Source organism: Schistocerca gregaria, chromosome 4, assembly GCF_023897955.1.
Source record: "Schistocerca gregaria isolate iqSchGreg1 chromosome 4, iqSchGreg1.2, whole genome shotgun sequence".
NCBI lineage: Eukaryota > Metazoa > Arthropoda > Insecta > Orthoptera > Acrididae > Schistocerca > Schistocerca gregaria.
In genome coordinates this window covers 161,186,691-161,206,709 of record NC_064923.1, presented here as the reverse complement: position 1 = coordinate 161,206,709, position 20,019 = coordinate 161,186,691, and the positions used below count along the sequence as shown (strand labels likewise).

Here is a 20,019-nt window from a genome sequence, read left to right as displayed (position 1 = left end):
GACCTGCCAGTGCTTTTGTTTAGTAAGTCACATCAACTTTGTTTTTAGATATATTAATCCATACCTTTCTACTTTAAGATATCATGGGATTTTGGGGTGGCGGAAGTACAACTTGGAGATATCTACACAACAGCTCCTTAAATCAGTATACCAATCACATTCGTCAGGCAGTAATCAAAAACAGCTTTCAAATCAAAAACTTAAAATTTTATGAAAGGAGTACCAGTGGATCCAGTTCACAGCAGATAGAACAGTCTCCTTCAGATATCGAACTGCATCTTAGCTCAAAACCAGTCAATATCAGTGTCCACTAAACAAGGAATAACAAACTATTCCAAGTCCACTAGACTGTAGCATGGTGGATTCCAACAAGAGGACTGAAACAGTAGTTATTTCGCTACTACACTAACTGAATCAGGTATCAGTCTTTTTTAAAAAAGAAATTTCAAGATGAGGAAAGCATGAGCAAATTAAGGTAGAGCAATTCAACAGAGTTCTGAAAAGTGATTGAATATGTGTTGTATTACTTTAGCGAACAATCTCAGATTACTTCCAACAGGTGACAATTAGCATGAGCTGGAAAGGAGGTGAGGGGCAGGAAACCATTTAAATAAGTGTTCCACTTAATGGAACATACAGATACTTAGATGGAAAAATAACACTTCTGTGAGAAGTTTCATTTCAAGTATTCTACATACTTACGGTGGAGCAACACAGTTGGGTTTGTGGTTTGGCCAGTCATTCCTTTGGCATTCTTCTGAACAATAAAAATCCCCACATCGTGCACATACAGAAGTCGTTAATCTTCCACATGCCAAACAAGCTCGGCATGCTCTTGCTCTTAAATGTACAGGATCACCATAAATGTATTTACCCTGTAATAAAAAGTAAAAATTTAAAACTTTCATAAAAATGAATGAGGAGAAGTTTGTGAGGAATTTGGTCATTCTTTCATCCATAAATTACCACATTCCATACATCTCATCAGGAAGGAGTCTTCAGGTATGTGTGTAGAATTTAATTACACAATACCTGACAAATGCAGCCACTACACTTCTGAACATGTTTTGCGAAAACTGCCTTGGATAATTAGACAACCCATGCTCAAAGAAAACATTTTAGATCTTGGAATTACAAACAGGCTTGATCTTATTGACAATTTCTGTATGGGAACAGTATAATCACAGTGACGACAGTTACTGAAGTTAATAAATCTGTTGAGAAGGCCAGGAGAGAGTATATGCTAGAAAAAGCAGATAAGCAGTTGTTAGCACTCCACTTAGATAATGAATAGACATCATTTTGCTTCATTATGATGGATATAGAGGGATTATGGGCAAAGTTTAAACTGATTGTAAATCCCACTGCAGAGACATATGTGCCAAGTGCGTGAATGAATGGAAAGTACCCTCTATGGTTTAATAACCAATTTCAAAAATGCTGAGGAAACAGACTATTTCACTCTTTGTTTAAAAACAAGAGTCCACAAATGTTGATAGGTAAAAGTAAGTAGAACTGCATGCACCTGTAGCAGATAGCGCCGATAGAAGAGTGTTCTAACACATCTCAGTCCAAAAAAGGTTAAATTAAATAGTTCATCATGTAGGGAATGTTCGAAACGCGTCATGAAAGGCATCTTTTGTGCGAAGTGTAACTACTGGTCTCATGAAAAGTGTGCGAAAGTTAATTTAAAACTCATAAAAGACAAGTTTCCATGGTCGTGTCCACATTGTTTACTTATTGAGACGGCTGAAATCTTTAAGTACCATTAACTCAAAGGAAGAAATTTTAAATTGCTTCAAAGTGACATTGAAGTGCTGAAAGCGGAAATTTTAGCATTGAAACAAGAAAATTCTGAAGTGGTTATTGAAAGAAAATCCTGCATGTGTAGAAATCAACACATTACTGAACAAAGTGGCAAACATCTGCATATGTGTAATACGGCGAATAATACCATGCCAGTGAAACAAGTGATAAGTATAAATGGAAAACAGTTTCATATAATAAGAAGGACACACGTAAAAGTGCAACGAACGAAGAAGATGACAAACAATTTTCTGTTAATAGGTGATTCTGTATTAAAAAATGTTATTGTGCCAGACTGCAAGGTCGATGTATGACCTGGAATCCGATCGCATCAACTCAACAAACATTTTAAGAATGTATTGTCCATGAAAAGAAATACGGGCGAAACTGGTAACAAAACATTAAGTACCGATGATTACAGAGGTGTCTTAATCCACGTGGGCACAAACTCCATCCGCAGTAATAGTGAGGAAGAAATCGTGAATGAAACACTGAATCTGTTTAGATCGGCAAAAACTGTATACCCCAACATCCAGGCTGGTAATTAGTGGAACTAGTCATCGAAGATCGTTAAGTGATACTCACATCAACAGGATAAATATCTGCATTAGGGAACAGTGCAACGGACTCGGTGTAGTATTCATTGACCCAAACTAATTCTTAAACTGGAAGTGTCTGGGAAAAGACGGCCTGCACTTTAATAGATTAGGCTCTGTGAACATTAGTAAAATGTTCATAGACATGTGTAAAGTCCTAAGAAGCAAGGGAAACTAATTCATTCTGATAGGGGTGACAAAGAAAAAAATCAAACTGAAAATAAAAAGTTTAGGTACCAAACAAAGGATGCACGTGAAATAACTAAAAGCAAAAATGATCTATTGATGCACTAGAATATAAATGGCTTAGGGGCAGAACTACCAAATCGTAAATTCTCAAAAATCGATGAACTAAAAATTCTGCTTTCAGAATCCGTAAATATTAAAATAATCTGCCTAAATGAACACTGGTTAACAGAAGATAATATAAAAGTACTAAATAGTATTAACAGTTTTACGGTAGCTGCTAGCTTTTTTAGAATAAGCAAATCTCGTGGAGGCTCCTGCATTCTTGTGAATTCTTCCGTAAGTTATACAGTAAGAGATAGTTTTAATTATTTAAATGAAGAGAGAGTGTTTGAAAGTTGCTCTGTAGAACTAAGTGATCTGAATACACTGGTTATAGCAATCTACAGAATTCCCGGATGTGCAGTAACAAAAGTGTTTTTAGCCAAATTCGTATGCCTCCTGGAAAAACTCCAGAATGAAAGTAAGAAGAAAGTTGTTATAGCAGCTGACTTCAACTTAAATGTCTTAGTTGAAAACAATGATTCCACGAAATTTCGTGACTTAATTCAGAAATCTGGTTTCACGCTAAATTTTTCTGAAGGCACTAGGGAAATTGATAATATTATTACTAACTACAAATTTGACAGTGGAAATAAGCACAAATACTGCTTAGACTTGGGAATTTCAGATTACTCAGCTCTGTTTATTGAGCTCACAAAGGAAAAAAAAACCTAAAGCCTCCAGAAGTGTGTATAAAAAGGGATCTCAGTAAAAGTAAAAAGGATTTATTCCGCAATAAATTAAGTATAATAAGCTGGCCTGTAGACTACAATAGTTCAAGCTCAATAAACTATGACAAAATCTTAAATCGTTTCTTAGAGGTATTTAATGAATCATTTCTTCGTAGATATAAGCAAAAGAAAGTTAATGATAAACTCAAATGAATTACAACAGGAATAAAAATCTCTAGTGCCAGAAAGAGAACTCCACAATGAGTCAAAATCAAACAGAAATCCAGATTTTATTATTTATGTCAAACAGTATAAAGCGGTATTTAGGAAAGTTGTAGTGGCAGCTAAAAAAATGGCAAATAATAAATTCATACGAGAACACAGAAATAAGACAAAAGCAGTGTGGTCAGTTGTTCAGTCCGAACAAGGAGCCAAAGTAAAAACTCATGACATTTTGAAAATTAGACATGAAAATGAAATTATAGTAAACCCTGTTCAGATGTCAAGTTGTTTCAATGAATTCTTCCTAAATGTAGTAAGATTGGATGTGGATATGACATTCTATCAGGGCATCACAAATTTGAAAAACAGCCAGAACACATCTTTTAAACAATTTGAAAAAAATCACCAAAAGGGATGTAGAAAAGGAAATATTGTCTCTAAAAAAACAAAACCTCGCATGGGTGGGATCAAATAACATCTGTAATCAAATATGTGTACGATATTTCCAAACCACTGTCAACTATTATAAATCAATCTTTTGAACAGGAATGCTTTCCAGAGGTATTGAAATATGGTGAGATCAAACCTCTATTTAAGAAAATCGAATGATTTGAAAATTGTATGTAATGAGATGAATAAACCACATATCACGTAAGTGCATGAAGCTGTAACAACTTACTCCATCATACAATAGTGAAAGAGCCAGCCAAGAGCCCAAAAAAATTCTGGTCATACATAAAATCGCTAAGCAGGTTGAAGGCTTCTTTCCAGTTAATCACTGACCAGTTTGGAGTGGCAATAGAGGAAAGTTGAAGTTCTAAATTTCACATTTAAGAAATCATTCACACCAGAGGATCGTACAAACAAATCGTTTGACCATTGTACAGACTCCAGCATGGAGGACATAGAAATTGCATTTGTGGCGTAGAGATGCAACTGAAAGAATCAAAAACAAACAGGTCACGAGATCCACATAGTACCCCTATTTGCTATTTTGTCAAAAACTGACATTTTGACCTGTGGCTGTGAACAAAATATAAGATGAAGATACCAGCAACCAGCCACTTTTTACAATGCTATCTATTTATTTATTTACAGTGCCGTTACTGGTTTCTAAGGAACAGGTTCATATTCAGATGACTAGTTCACATTTTTCCATTACCTTTCATTTTTTGTTTCCCAAATTGACAAAATTTTCTTGGGGTGGTGGTGCCCTACAACCAGAACAAGATGTGAAACAAAAGGCAAATGCTAAAGTAAAATGTGAACTAGCCATCTGAAGATGAACCTATTGGCTCAAAACTAGCAACAGCACTGTTTAAATAAATAGATAGCATTGTGAAGAGTGGCTGGTTGCTGTTATCTTCTATGTAAGAGTCAACCTATAGTCCCTTTTGATTGTACAGAGAGTACTCTGCAGCACTGGCCCCGTAGCTTGCATTTAACGCGAGTGTCTCCCCCAGCAGAGAGTCTCAAGCGAATGGAAAAAAACAAAGGTAACTCCTGTATATTGTTATTGTTGTTGTGGTCTTCAGTCCTGAGACTGGTTTGATGAAGCTCTCCATGCAACTCTATCCTGTGCAAGCTTCATCATCTCCCAGTACCTACCGCAACCTACATCCTTCTGAATCTTAGTGTATTCATCTCTTTGTCTCCCTCTACGATTTTTACCCTCCACGCTGCCTTCCAATAATAAATTGGTGACCCCTTGATGCCTCAGAACATATCCTACCAACCGATCCCTTCTTCTAGTCAAGTTGTGCCACAAACTCCTCTTCTCCCCAATTCTACTCAATACCTCCTCCCATCTAACCTTCAGCATTCTTCACCAATTTTCGAAAGCTTCTATTCTCTTCTTATCCAAACTATTTATCATCCATTTTTCACTTCCATACATGGCTACACTCCATACAAATCTTCCTTTCAAGACACTGTCCATTTCGTTCAACTGCTCTTCTAAGTCCTTTGCTGTCTCTGGCAGAATTACAATGTCATCGGCGAACCTCAATGTTTTTATTTCTTCTCCATGGATTTTTATACCTACTCCGAATTTTCCTTTTGTTTCCTTTACTGCCTGCTCAATATACAGATTGAATGACATAGGGGTAGGCTAAAACACTGTCTCACCCCCTTCCCTACCTCTGCTTCCCTTTCATGCCCCTCGACTCTTGTAACTGCCATCTGCTTTCTGTACAAATTGTAAATAGCATTTCGCTCCCTGTATTTTACCCCTGCCACCTTCAAAATTTGAAAGAGAGTATTCCAGTCAAAATTGTGAAAAGCTTTCTCTAAGTCTACAAATGCTAGAAACATAGGTTTGCCTTTCCTTAATCATTCTTCTAAGATAAGTTGTAGGGTCAGTATTGCTTGACGTGTTCCAATATTTCTACGGAATCCAAATTGATCTTCCTCGAGGTCGGCTTCTACCAGTTTTTCCATTCGTCTAAAGAATTCCCGTTAGTATTTTGCAGCAGTGACTTATTAAACTAATAGTTCGGTAAATTTCACATCTGTGAACACCCGCTTTCCTTGGAACTGGAATTATTATATTCTTCTTGAAGTCTGAGGGTATTTCGCCTGTCTCTTACATCTTGCTCGCCAGATGGTAGAGTTTTGTCAGGACTGGCTCTCCCAAGACTGTCAGTAGTTCTATTGGAATGTTGTCTACTCTCAGGACCTTGTTTCGACTCTCATCTTTCAGGGCTCTGTCAAACTCTTCACGCAGTATCACATCTCCCATTTCATCTTCAACTACGTCCTCTTCCATTTCCATAATATTGGCGCAAGTAAATCGCCCTTGTATAGGCCCTCTATGTACTCCTTCAACCTTTCTGCTTTCCCTTCTTTGCTTAGAACTGGGTTTCCATCTGAGCTCTTCATATTAATACAAGTGGTTCTCTTTTCTCCAAGGTCTCTCTAGTTTTCCTGTAGGCAGTATCTATCTTACCGCTAGTGATATGCGCCTCTACATCCTTACAATTGTCCTCTAGCCATCACCGCATAGCCATTGTGCACTTCCTATCGATCTCATTTCCGTGAATATGTAATCCTTTTTGCCTGCTTCATTTACTGCATTTTTATATTTTCTCCTTTCATCAATTAAATTCAATATTTCTTCTGTTACCCAAGGATTTCTACTAGCCCTCGTCTTTTTACCTACTTGATCCTCTGCTGCCTTCACTACTTCATCCCTCAAAGATACCCATTCTTCTTACACTGTATTTCTTTCCCCCATTCCTGTCAATTGTTCCCTTATGATCACCCTGAAACTCTGTACAACCTCTGGTTCTTTCAGTTTATCCAGGTCCCATCTCCTTAATTTCCCACATTTTTTTGCAGTTTCTTCAGTTTTAATCTACAGGTCATAACCAATAGATTGTGGTCAGAGTCCACATCTGCCCCTGGAAATGTTTTACAATTTAAAACCTGGTTCCTCAATCTCTGTCTTAAAATTATATAATCGATCTGATACTTTCTAGTATCTTCAGGCTTTTTCCATGTATACAACCTCCTTTCATGATTCTTGAACCAAGTGTTAGCTATGATTAAGTTATGCTCTGTGCAAAATTCTACCAAGCGGCTTCCTCTTTCGATTCGTCTCCCCCCCCCCCCCCCCAAATCCATATTCACCTACTGTATTTCCTTCTCTCCCTTTCCCTACCATCGAATTCCAGTCACCAATGACTATTAAATTTTCCTCTCCCTTCACTACCTGAATAATTTCATTTATCTCATCATACATTTCATCAATTTCTTCATCATCTGCAGAGCTAGTTGGCATATAAACTTGTACTACTGCAGTAGGTGTGGGCTTCATGTCTATCATGGCCAAAATAATGCGTTCCCTATGCTGTTTGTAGTAGCTTACCTGTACTCCAATTTTTTTTCTTCATTATTAAACCTACTCCTGCATTACCCCTATTTGATTTTGTGTTTATAACCCTGTAGTCACCTGACCAAAAGTCTTGTTCCTCCTGCCACCAAACTTCACTAATTCCCACTATATCTAACTTTAACCTATCCATTTCCCTTTTTAAATTTTCTGTCTTACCTGCCTGATTAAGGGATCTGACATTCCACACTCCGATTCGTAGAACACCAGTTTTCTTTCTCCTGATTGCAACGTCCTCTTGAGTAGTCCGCGCCCGGAGATCCGAATGGGGGATTATTTTCCCCCTGGAATATTTTACCCAATAGGACGCAGTGATCATTTAACCATACAGTAAAGCAGCATGCCCTCGGGAAAAATTACGGCTGTAGTTTTCCCTTGCTTTCAGCCGTTCACAGTACCAGCACAGCAAGGCCGTTTTGGTTATTGTTACAAGGCCAGATCAGTCAATCATCCGGACTGTTGCCCCTGCAACTACTGAAATGGCTGCTGCCCCTCTTCAGGAACCACACATTTGTCTGGCCTGTCAACAGATACCCCTCCGTTGTGGTTGCACCTATGGTACGGCTCTCTGTATCACTGAGGCACGCAAGCCTCCCCACCAACGGCAAAGTCCATGGTTCATGGTTCCTGTATGTAAAAAGGGTAAAAGAATGGCCCTCATAATTACCGTATTCTATCCTTAACATCGATTTGCTGTAGAATTCTTGAAGACAGTAAGAGTTCAAATATAATAAACTTCCTTGAAACAGAAAAGCTTCTGTATACTAATTAGTACAGATGTAGAAAATATCACTTGTGCAAAACTCAGCTTGTCTTCTTCTCACATGATATCTCATAAACCTTAGATGGGGGGCAGCAGCAGATTCTATAATCCTAGATTTGCAGAAAACATTTGTCACAATGCCCCAAAGCAAATTGTTGACCAGGTCTAAGCATAATGTTTAGGTTCCCAGATATGTGAGTGGCTCTATGACTTCTTAAGTAATAGAAACCAGTATTTGGTCCTTGACATAAAGTGTTTTTCATGGACAAGGATATTAGGAGTGCCCCAGTGAAGTGTGACAGGACAACTCTTATTCTTTATACAAATAAATGATGTGACAGACAAGATGACCATCAAGTTCCAGCATCTCTGCTGATGACATTGCGGTGTACCAGCATGTGTCATTAAGTGACTGTAGGAATATGGATGTGTGCTTAAATTAATTATTAGTAGGAGTAATATATTCAAATGGGAAAGATTATGAGGGATTCTTTACTCATATGATTATAAATTAAAAAAAACATCCATCAATGATGGATCGGGTTTTGGGGCAGTTAGAAGTGGAAAGGGAAGAAATTACAAGTCAACAGAAAATATGTGAAAAAACAACCAAAGTGTGACAGTCTCTACATATTGAAAATTTTTAACAAGGGAATATAAAGGCAAAATTAATTATGAATGTGGGACTGGCAGAAAGAAACTAAAGAAGATAGAGACTTCTGCACCACAAAGAGCATTCATACTGCACAGTTGCCTGCACTGAGAATTACTTGTGTCTCTTATACACATCCACACATTAGAAAACTAATGCATTAAATAAACAAATTGGACTAATGAATGACATAATCTGTGAACTTATGGATTTCTTGGTTATGAAAGTGACTTAAATCTTCTGGCCAATACTGTCCATTCACAGTCAACTTCCATCTTCAACCAACAAAGTGTGCAGAGGCACTGTAGTAGCCAATGCCGTATGTGATGTTTCATTTCAGTGTCATATTCAAACTGTTTATTCTAATCTAGAGAGAATGACTGAACAGTTTCTGACCTATCACTCAAATGATATACAATTCTTTGTGTCAGCAGATGGTTTATGTACTGCGTGAGGCAGATGAGGCTACTCTCCTACAGCATTCCTCCCACCCAATGATCAATATGTTGTTCACTCTCTTGATACATCTATTCATCACCTCCCCTTTTAAAGAACTTAGGCTACGAGAACCTGACATTTATGTGATTATTTAAAATGTTACCAGCACATTGTCGCTGGAGACAAAGTTCCAAGGTTTATTATTGTTTACCTTTATTGTAGTTCTACGATAGATTACAAATTTTACTATAATGAGGAAGTATAACTAACCTTCCAAAAAAGACGTGATACAAGTTCTTGGGCAATTTCACATGTTAATGACTTTTGTAAGGAAAAGTTTTTAACATTCAGACATGCAGAGAGGTATGTTGCACCAGGGAAATACAAACTTCACTGCCCCCACCCTCACCATTTTTACAACAGATTGTCTCATCTTCTCCAAACTAATCATGCAAACCTGTGTTGGATGCTGCACAGTCAAAACTTTTACCTGGAAAGTGTCACCCTGCGGATCAATTGCAGATAATTGCCCTTTTCTTCAGATTATTTTCACTCAGCTGTTTCTCCCACCAATCCAGAATCATTCGATTCATCATATAAAGTTCCCAAAATTCCTAATTCACTCAACAAATACAGCATGCCTGCAGCAGACTTACAGAAATCATCAAAACCTAAGGAGTACACAGACGAATCTTAGAACAATGCAGTCCATCACAACGGGAGCTGTTACATTCATTACTAATTTTCTTGAAGCAATTCTATAAACTGACAATGAGAGCAGTACCTGTCAAAGGACAGATCGTGAGATGTCTATACACTGTCTTCATACAAAATCTGTCCAGTTACTGAATAGGTGACACGTATCTTGAAATATCACAGCCCACGGTACACTAGGGCACAGTCTTTTAAATGTAGTGTCATGGCCTAAGTTACACTCAGGCCTGGTCACCAACATCTCAACAGTATGCCTGATAGGCAGCAAATTTAATTTTTTAAAACCAATTATAAGCATGTTTCAATCAGTTATAGTTCCCTAAAGACATTTTTGTTTATAAACTTTTAATATAGTTACACAAGTCCAGAAGGTAACACTATTTTTCTCTTTTTCTTTTTACACATTTGTCTGCAATTGAGTAGTATGCAATGCTGTGAAAAAGGAAATTGTGCAAGTTTATATACCATTTTTGCTATCATCAAAAAGAACATGTTACCATACAACTCAGTTATCAGGTAAGAATACTAAGCACACCATTTTAAGATTACCAGATTCTAGACTGCAGAGCACAGCTTCATTTAAGACTTAATTTTTGTATTTTTAATTGTAAGTGATGGACACAGAGTTTCTTCATAATGACCCGATGAAGCCATCCTTTACAAACAGCAACAACAATAATAATAATAATAAGAAATACGTACACTTTGTCTTCTGATTGTATTTTCAAGCTCATCATAACTGTTGGCCACAGGCTCCGGAGTGTGAAACAGTGATTGTCTCTTTACACCTGGTCTGTCCGCACTGTAAAGTAATACAACCAATATATTACATATATGTAATCATCATTTTGCCATAATTAATAACCTGCTCAAATTTCCTCTATACGTGCATAGTAAATGTATCTATAAATGCAGTTAACTATGACCATTTTTTAAGCTCACTAATAAATATACATAATTCATGTATCCTTGGTCCCTTACATCAGATCACCACAGAATTCTAAGTAACAGCCTTCTTCCATAACTGATTTGTGTTTAAGCACACACACACACACACACACACACACACACACACACACACACACACACACACTAATGCTGAGTCAAAACTACCGAATGTTAAGCCCCCTCTGTGACTGGACACTTCTTGCCTTCTGGAGATGAAATTTGAAGGCTACCAACACCCATTTAAAAAATCATGCCAAACTTTCAGACCTACTCTTTCTTACCTCATGGAGGAGACCTGGGATATTTGGGAAGGACAGTAAAGAATAACAGGCCACACAGACTTCATATTGAGAGAGGTCCACCGGCTGTGAAGACAAAAAGGGGAAGGGGAAGATGAAGGCGAGGCCACATAGTGGCTTTAAGAACAATCTTTGACCTACCTACCTACCCCCCCCCCCCCCTCTCTCTCTCTCTCTCTCTCTCTCTCTCTCTCTCTCTCATGCCCTTGCATAGATTTTTCCCCCCCTCTCCTTTTCCTGAACAAGTGGGTTCCTCTCAGTAGGGGATCTGAGTTACCTGCTCATTTTCAAACTTTCCCCAAACCACTTATTTCCTTCTCTGAGAAAGAAAAATGCAAGCTAGAAGATGGAAAACGTGCACTTGAAATGAAATGAACAGTTGAAACTAGCCAATAGTGAGAAATTAAACACCGTTTCAAATAAATTGACTGCCTCAGTAGAAAGGATTAATAAAAGCCAAATCTCTTTAGCAAACCGGAAAAAATAACTTCATTGTTCTGTAAGGTGGTTAATGCTTGACTGTCAAAGGTAGAAATGAAATCTGAAACTATTAACATATTTTAGCCTGCCGTAATTATGCAAACGCATTTTAATTCATTTGACAGCTCCCGGCCACAAAAATCCATTTTGTTATCATTTAACGTGAGAGCAATAAACAAAGACGAAAAAACAAAATCACTGAACGTAAACACAGGTCACGTGGAGACGACCCACCTCCCCATCACAACTTGGACTGCTCTGTGCATCAGGCCGGGATCTATGACATTTCCGAACAGTGGCAATATTAAGTAGTGGCACCCAGCCACACTTCCGTAACCAGAAGCAGGAGAAGGTACTTCTCATACGCGACTCAACTGCAGATGCACAAGAGCCCGCCCGCAACTGCTCAAACGAATCTAATTTAAACAGTTGTCACGTCACCCTCATCAGACGCAATTTGTTATAAAGCTTGCATAGTGTTCCTAAAGCCTTTGACACACTTTACTGTTGGCAGACACTTGTATGAGCACTGTTTTGTTGTTTTATAGAGCGCATTTTCTTTGGAACTTAAGTTTTCTTTTCTTTTTTTTCCTCCTTCTTCTCCAGTTCATGTTTTGTTGCTGCAGTATTATTCTGCAGTAGCAGGGTACAATATTCTTTGTTGGAGTATTGGTTTTTACCAGTCAAAATCTCAAAAATTTAACTGAAAACTAAAGCAATGAAAAATTCCCGGAATTCTAAACAATTCCCGGGTTTTTCCCTGTTTTCTCCCAGGTGAAACAATTCCCGGGTTTTCCCAGATCTCCCGGGTCATATACACCCTGTCTGAGGTCCGTATAAAAAAAAAAGAAATGTGGGGAAGGTACCAGGCAAGCAGATTTTGATAAATTCCTAAAGAACTCACTGGCGTATGGTACTACTGGGCACCATTAATCAAAATATAAATAGAAAAAGAAATAGCTAAAATACTATACAGATGAGTTGACTCATTAGGGAAGAGATACTCCGACTGTATAGAAAATATAATAATTCTTGTAGAGAAGGGCCTGAGCTGAATTACACTTCTTACTGAGCTTATTTACAATGTAAAAAGAACTACAAGACAAACTGATTCTGGTCAAAAAAACTTTCATGTTAACATTACACAAAAGGTGCTCCCAACAAATGCAAAGCTGTGTAGGACACAATTATCCAAGTAAAGTCTGAAACTCACACACAAGATGCAGTGCTGGTGCACAAAGAACTTTCTACCATCAATGAACAAGCTGAAAGACTATCAACCAAACTGGTGCTTGTGCTTTGGATCATCTTGGTGCTGAGTCTCATGATAAGTATGCCATCTACTGGAATTTTGTCACCCCCAAGGATATTATAAAATCTGTGTCAAGATTCTCAAACTGCAGAAAGATGGACTGTTATTGCTTCCCTATACACAATTAAAACAATAACACATTTTTATCTGTCAACATCTTTCTTTCATTTTTAATGTGTGTTTAGAACCTAGAGTTTTGCCTAATGCACTCAAAGCTGCTTAAGAGATACCAGTCTTTAGAAAGGGAGATCAGCATCTGCCCAGAAATGTAGACCTATTTTTACTGTCCCAAATATCTTCACAGTTTTTGGGACTCTAATGAACAACAAGCTACATAACTACTTCAGAAAGCACAACACACAATTTGGATTCCAACACAGCAAAAATACCACTACAGCTGATGTTGAAGTTTATAACCAAATTTTAATTGCATTTGAAAGTAAGAATCCAGTGTCAATTGTACTTTGTGATCTCTGCAAAGGCTTCAACTCTGCTTAAAAACTGGCATATTAAGGCATTCCACCTTTAAGCTTCAATCAACTCATCTAAGCAACATGAGGTAGTTTCAATTGGGCAAAAACAGATACTCCTCACTGAAGGAGGTTTGGACTGGAGAGCCATTGGGCTTGGTGTCCACTTGTTTCTTGGACACAGTCTGTTGGTGGCTTGATAGTTGTCATGCTTACATAGAATGCAGCACAGTGGTTGCAGCTTAGCTTGCAGACCACAAGACTGGATTCACAGGTAGCCCTACCTTTGATCAGATAGATGATAATAGTGACCGGACTGGAGTAGATGATTGTGGGAGGACTTATGGGACAGGTCTTGCATCCAAGTCTATTACAGCGATATGAGCCATGACGTAAGGGGTTGGGAGTAGGGATTGTGTAGGGATGGACAAGTACATTATTTAAGTTTGGTGGATGGCAGAATACCACTGTGGGAAGGATAGTGGGCAGGACATTTCTCATTTCAGGGCACAATGAGGGGTAGTCTAATCCCTGCTCCAGTCCTGGGTGGTAAAGAGTTACAAAGGGAATGCTGCTCTGTAGCCGGAGTGTGAGACTTCGGGAGATGGTGGGAGACTGGAAAGATAAGCCATGGGAGATTTGTTTTTCTACAATGTTGGGAGGATAATGTCAGTCTGCAGACTTCAGTAAGACCCTCGGTATATTTCGAGAGGGATCACTCGTCACTGCAGATGTGACAACCACAGATGGCTAGTCTGTATGGAAGGGACTCCTTAGTATGGAATGAGTGGCAACTGTCGTAGTGGAGATATTGCTGATGGTTAATAGGTTTGATATGGACAGAGGTACTGATGTAGCACTCTTTGAGGTGGTGGTTAACATCGAGGAAGATGGATTTTTGCGTTGAGTAGGACCAGGTGAAGCAAATGGGGGAGAAGTTGCTGAGGTTCTGGAGGAATGTGAATAGGGTGTCCTCACCTTCAATCCAGATAGCAAAGATGTCATCAATGAATCTGAACCAGGAAAGGGATTTAGGAATCTGTGTTTTTAAGGAGGATTCCTCTAGGTGGCCCATGAATGGGTTGGCATAAGATGGTGTCATGCGGGTGCCCACAGCCGTACTCCAGATTTGTTTGTAAGTAATGCCTTCAAAGGAGAAGTAATTGTGGGTGAAGATATAGTTGGTCATGGAGACTAGTAAGGATGCTGTTGGTTTGGAATCCATTGGGTGTTGGGAAAGATAGTGCTCAACTGTGTTCATATGCATTAGGGATTTTGGGTAAAGGGAGGTGGTATCAACAGTGATTAGCAGGGCAGGAACTGTGAGAGAGTGTGGAAGAAATGGTTTGTATCTTTTATACAGGAGGGTAGGTTCCAGGTAATAGGTTGAAGGTGTTTATCTGTGAGACCAGAGATTCTCTCAGTGGGGGCACAGTACCCCGCCACAATGGGATGTCTTGGGTGGTTGGGTTTAAGGACTTAAGGAAGTGTATAAGATAGCAGTGTGGAGAGTGGTAGAGGTGAGAAGAGAGATGGACTCCTAGGAGAGGTTCTGGGATGGGTCTAAGGATTTGAGGAGTGAATAGAGATTCTGCTGGATTTCTTGAATGGAATCATTGTGGCAAAGTTTGTAGATGGATATATCTGACAGCTGGGAGAGTCCATTCACCGGGTAATTCTTGTGGTTCACAACAACAGTAGCAGAGCCTTTGTCCGCAGGTAGGATTATAAGGTCGGGGTCAATTTTTAGATGGTGGACTGCGGTTCTTTCTGCAGATGTAAATTTAGTTTGCACGTTGAGGAATTTGGGGAAAGATGGCGAGGCAAGGTTCAAAGTTAAGAAGTTATGGAAAGTTAAGAAGGGGTGATTTGTGGGCTCTGGGAATGGATCACAGCTGGATGCAGGAGTGAACTGAGTCCAGCAGGGGTCTACATTGGCCTCTGGTTGAGTCCGATTGGTAGGGTTGGTGGTGAAAACGTTTTTCCACTGTAGGGGTGGGTGTAGGAGAGAAGGTCTTTCAACTAGTCCTGGATGACAATCTGGGAGTGGGGCAAGAGGAAAGCATTTGGAAAGGACTGATCTTTCTGTGGGGGTAGGTCTTCTGGGATAAAGGTTCACAACTGTGTTTCAGGTCTGTTTAGGTTCTGCAATCTGGTAGTGGAAGGGAGTTTCGGAGGGTGGGGTAAATGTTTTACATCTAAGAGACAGGGTTCATCAGCTATGAGGGGATGTGGGAGAGACTTGGAGGTTGTGAAGGTGGTGAACAGTGGTACTCCAAGGAGGCAGTAGAAAGTGAGCAGGATGGAGTTTTTTGAGGTGGTATTGTGCATGTTGCTCTAGTTCCTGGAGGGCAAGAGTTTCAATGTGTTATCTGTTCCAGGGGTTTGGAATTGCACAGCAGGAGAATTTTGCAGATGGCGAGAAGGTACTGCAAAACGTTTGGGCTTGGTTGATATGGTTCTGCAGGCCTATGCTGGTGAGGGTTAAGGATTGGCAGAATCTGAACACAAAGAGGTCATTTTGGAAAGAGGGGTGGCAGCTGGAGATGAATAATTTGATGGTAAGGCCATCTGTGGGGATTGCATGAGCCAAGCAACAACACAAGAATAGTATGTGGCACTGGGTTCTGTCTAGGGATAAGGAAACTTTTCTGTACTGACGCAGATGGAAGGAGAAATGATCAATGGTGGTGGAAAAAATTGGAAAAATTACATAAATAACGTAGAATTACATCCAAAAACTTTGCAAACATACACCCAAAATCATGGGAAAAATCAGAAGAGGGATGAAACGGATGCAAAAGGGAGCAACACTGAAATATGAAGGAGCTGACAATGGCGAAAGGTGAAAACTCACTAAAATTGGCTTGAAGTCACAATGATATCAAATAATATATGTATTACTGCGGGTAGCAGATCTGAGAGTGGGTAAGTGTGAAAAAGGGAACAGCATATATGACTGGATGAGGTAGAATTAATGGCTGTAAACAGGGATAGAACGGAGAAAGAGTGAGGATGGAGAGGGGTTTGTAGGATGAGATACAAAATAGTGTGGCACCGGAAAGGTGTTGGAAATAACACATGAAAATACGAGAGTGTGATACAGGGACAGTGATCAATTTGAAGGTATATGCTTAATGATGCCAGCAGGAATAATGTGGGACTTAAAGATACTGAACCAACAATCAGCGTGGTCTTGTAGCCATCTGTTGTGTGCAACCGCAATGGTTGATAGAATGTGGCTCGAAAATAGAGTGTGCAGGACAGTTTGTAAGGCAACAAAACACACACAGGAAAGGAGAGAAAGAAGGATGGATATTGAGTAGAGTAATGCACGAGCCGTGTGTGGCTCGTTTTCCCGCCTTCATGTATTTTACACACTGACTTTGGCGTGCTTCCACCTCACTACGTTCATTTAAATTACTACTGTCACCGAGTTGCTGCTTTGCCTGACTGTTGGCGGCACTAGCAGCGTTTATCGATATATCCCCTCTCGTAGTATCTTTGCTCGACTGCTATTTGCTTTCCGGATGTTGTCTGTCATAAGGAGTTCAGGTCGCGAGTTCGGGCGGCCAGTCAGTTGGAACACGTCTCGAGCGCAGTCCGGACCTGCCAGTCAGGGAGTTGCAATGCGGCACTAGTGCAGTCAGGCTGGAGCAGCAGTGAGGTCTGCATCGACATGGCTCGCCCAACCATTGCTGCCACACACCACATGGGCCAGGCCACAGTCTTGGTGGGTCGTCGGTCGGTCATGTTACCAGACGACGCGTTACGGCTCACTGATCGTTAATGAGTCAGGTGTGCGCACGCGCACATAGACTCCCGATTTTTCTTCGTGTGTCCTTAGTTACTGTTGGGGTCTTCGTACAAGTGTTTGTCAGGTTGTGTGTGTAGTTGGTGTTATTTCCACTGACTACTATTTTAGATGTTGTTGGCATTCTGAGGTAGTCGGTCAGTTGCTGCGGACCAGGGGAGATATCTCCGCATGGTGCAGTTGGCTGGGTCCGCTGGCGGTCCCTGCGTAGTGTCTGAGCATGTGTTGAGCTGTCTGATCACTACAAGCTTCGTAGCTAACCGACCCAGGACGTCAAAGTTGATAACCATATTGGTTGACTACAATTCAAGTGGACCAGCAGAATTTTCTGCCTTGTGGCCGTTAGTGCTTTGGTTACCTGCCCTGACCACTAACGTAATTTCAGGCAGTGTCCTTTCCTCACCTGTTTTCCCTATCTAACATGGCTTGTAGTTTTGACAGCTTAATACATATTTCTTGTGGATAATCATGCCCTAACATTTTGTGTCTGAATTCTCCTGTACCAATTGGTGGCGAGAAAGTCGTTTGTCGGTTGGTCCGTGGCTGTTGTTAGGGTTCCGAAGGATCAAGTGAGGTTGGGTTCACCACCTGTCTCACCTAAGTGAACAAGGGCTGACAGACCCCCTGGAGGCTACTGAGTGCTGTTGTCTACTGTCTTTCTCACCAGCGTTTAAATGTCTGTTTATAACCTATCATAGTCAATGATAAAAAAATTCTTGGTTTTACTGTGTTTTATAGAAGTAAGTTTGAATTCTGGCAAGTGAATGTTGTCTCTTCTTTAGACCGGTTTCAGCTAATTAAAATTTAAGGCTTATGGTTATTTTTTTTTTTTTAATTTTCGAAAATTAATTGTGGGACTTCAGCATTGGAACCTTATTCTTAAAATTACCTTTCAAGCTTAAACATCGTAGCCTACTGCCTTTGAAAGCTTATGGTCATCTATTGTATTGCATCTGATTTACGTTTATCTATTCATAATTGCCTTGAGGCTTTCAGCCTAGCTGTGGTTGTTTTTACTGCATTTTCATCTTGCTGACTGTCAAGACTTCTTGTTTGGAGGCCTTCATCTGTGAATTATTAGGAGTTTGAAATTCGTAGATATAAAGGTTCAGCTATGTGCTGCTTTGTTGTAAATGTGTTATTAAATTACAATAAATTACAAGTTTAAGGTGAAAATGACCCCAACCTTCTTTGGCCCCTTTTCACAATGCTGATTACCTGTTCTGCCCAGTGGGTTTAGCGAGCGTCTCACTGCATTAAAAAATAGTAACAAAGGAAAACAGCATTGGGTTAGGATTGAAGAAAAGCCTTCAGGCAAAAATCAAACAATGGAAGATCCTGCATGGAATGTTACAATATTATGATAAGGAAAGCTGCTACTCACTGTATGGCGGAGATGCTGGGTCACAGATAGAGGGGCAGAGGAGGGGTATGGGGCAGGCCTTGTAGGTCAAAAGCTTATTTCTGACAGGCTTTTTTGTTGTGCCTTTCTGCAGCTCAGGCATCTCTGCTACATGATGAGTAGCAAATTTCCTTTTCATAATAAAGGAAATATTAAATTCAGGACCTAATCATTGTGTCAGCTTCCTCCAAATGTCAAGTCAAGCTTCTAATGACCAAGTTACTTCACCCTCACATTGAAAAAGACGATACATGCATGCAAAAATTTGTTCAAAATTTGCTCTCTTCTAGATGGTCCTGTAATGAAATTCATTAAAATTCCAAAATATGGAAACATATGCAGTGGGAACTGTTACCCGAAATAATTGTCTTAAGTAATTCAGATGATCGAAAATTCAGGTAAGTATGGAAAAAACACCATTTTTGTTATTAATTCTAGAAAGTATTATTATCTTTTAACTAAGTTGCCATATGGTTATCTTTCTACAGTTAATACATAATGTTAGGTGATTGATTTTGTAAAAATGAGCAATGTAAGGCTTCTTCCAAAAGTTCATTAATCAGTTTCTTCATCACTTTCCTATGTTTACTCCCACCTTCACTGTCAAGTTTGCAGATGTACTTCAAAACTGAATCAATACTCTTTTTAATAGTGCTTATCACAGAGATACCCCAACTCTCACCATTCTTAATGGCTGACTTACAAGCAGTTTCTCCTTTTTCAAAGGAGCAATAAAATTTATCTTTAAGCAATAATACCACACACTTGCACTTTGACAGACGCAGCACGGCATAGAAGCACAGCAACTGGTAGCTGCCTAACTCAAACAATAATGGAACTTGCATGTCAGAGAGCAGGTGGGCAATGCCAGCGTGACGTGTATGTGCCCAAACGGACTAGACTACAAATAAATTTGTTCATGGTTCACAATCTAGATAAACATGAATCCACGTAACAGATCTGGATAATCAAGTCTTCACTGTACGTCGTCTGAAGAAGAATCTAAGAGCTTGACTTTTTTATACTTGCAGTTTTATATTGTGCATAGAATCCTTCTTAACATCTTTTGGTGTAATGGGTAGCTGGGGAAATACGGCACCTCTACTGTTTCGATAATTGCCAGGGTTACTTTGTTTTTATCCATGGTGAGCGCTTCTAGAGCACTGGAAACTCACAGGACAGTGAAATAAATTTTAACAAAACTTCTTCAGTAAATGTGCAATGAAACCGACACGAACAACGTCCTCCATCT

At 39.5% G+C, this 20,019-nt stretch overlaps 1 protein-coding gene across 4 annotated transcripts in view; it reads right to left on the bottom strand.

Annotated features, from left to right (window-relative positions):
• The window catches only part of LOC126365920 (uncharacterized), a 179,193-nt gene that overhangs the window by 130,173 nt on the left and 29,001 nt on the right, over positions 1-20,019 (bottom strand). For all 4 annotated transcript variants that reach the window (XM_050008667.1, XM_050008668.1, XM_050008670.1 and 1 more), the window contains exons 7-8: positions 10,745-10,844; positions 703-875 (exon numbers count right to left, since the gene is read on the bottom strand). In XM_050008667.1, the coding sequence (XP_049864624.1) occupies positions 703-875; positions 10,745-10,844 (273 nt within the window). The remainder of the gene's footprint in view (positions 1-702; positions 876-10,744; positions 10,845-20,019) is intronic.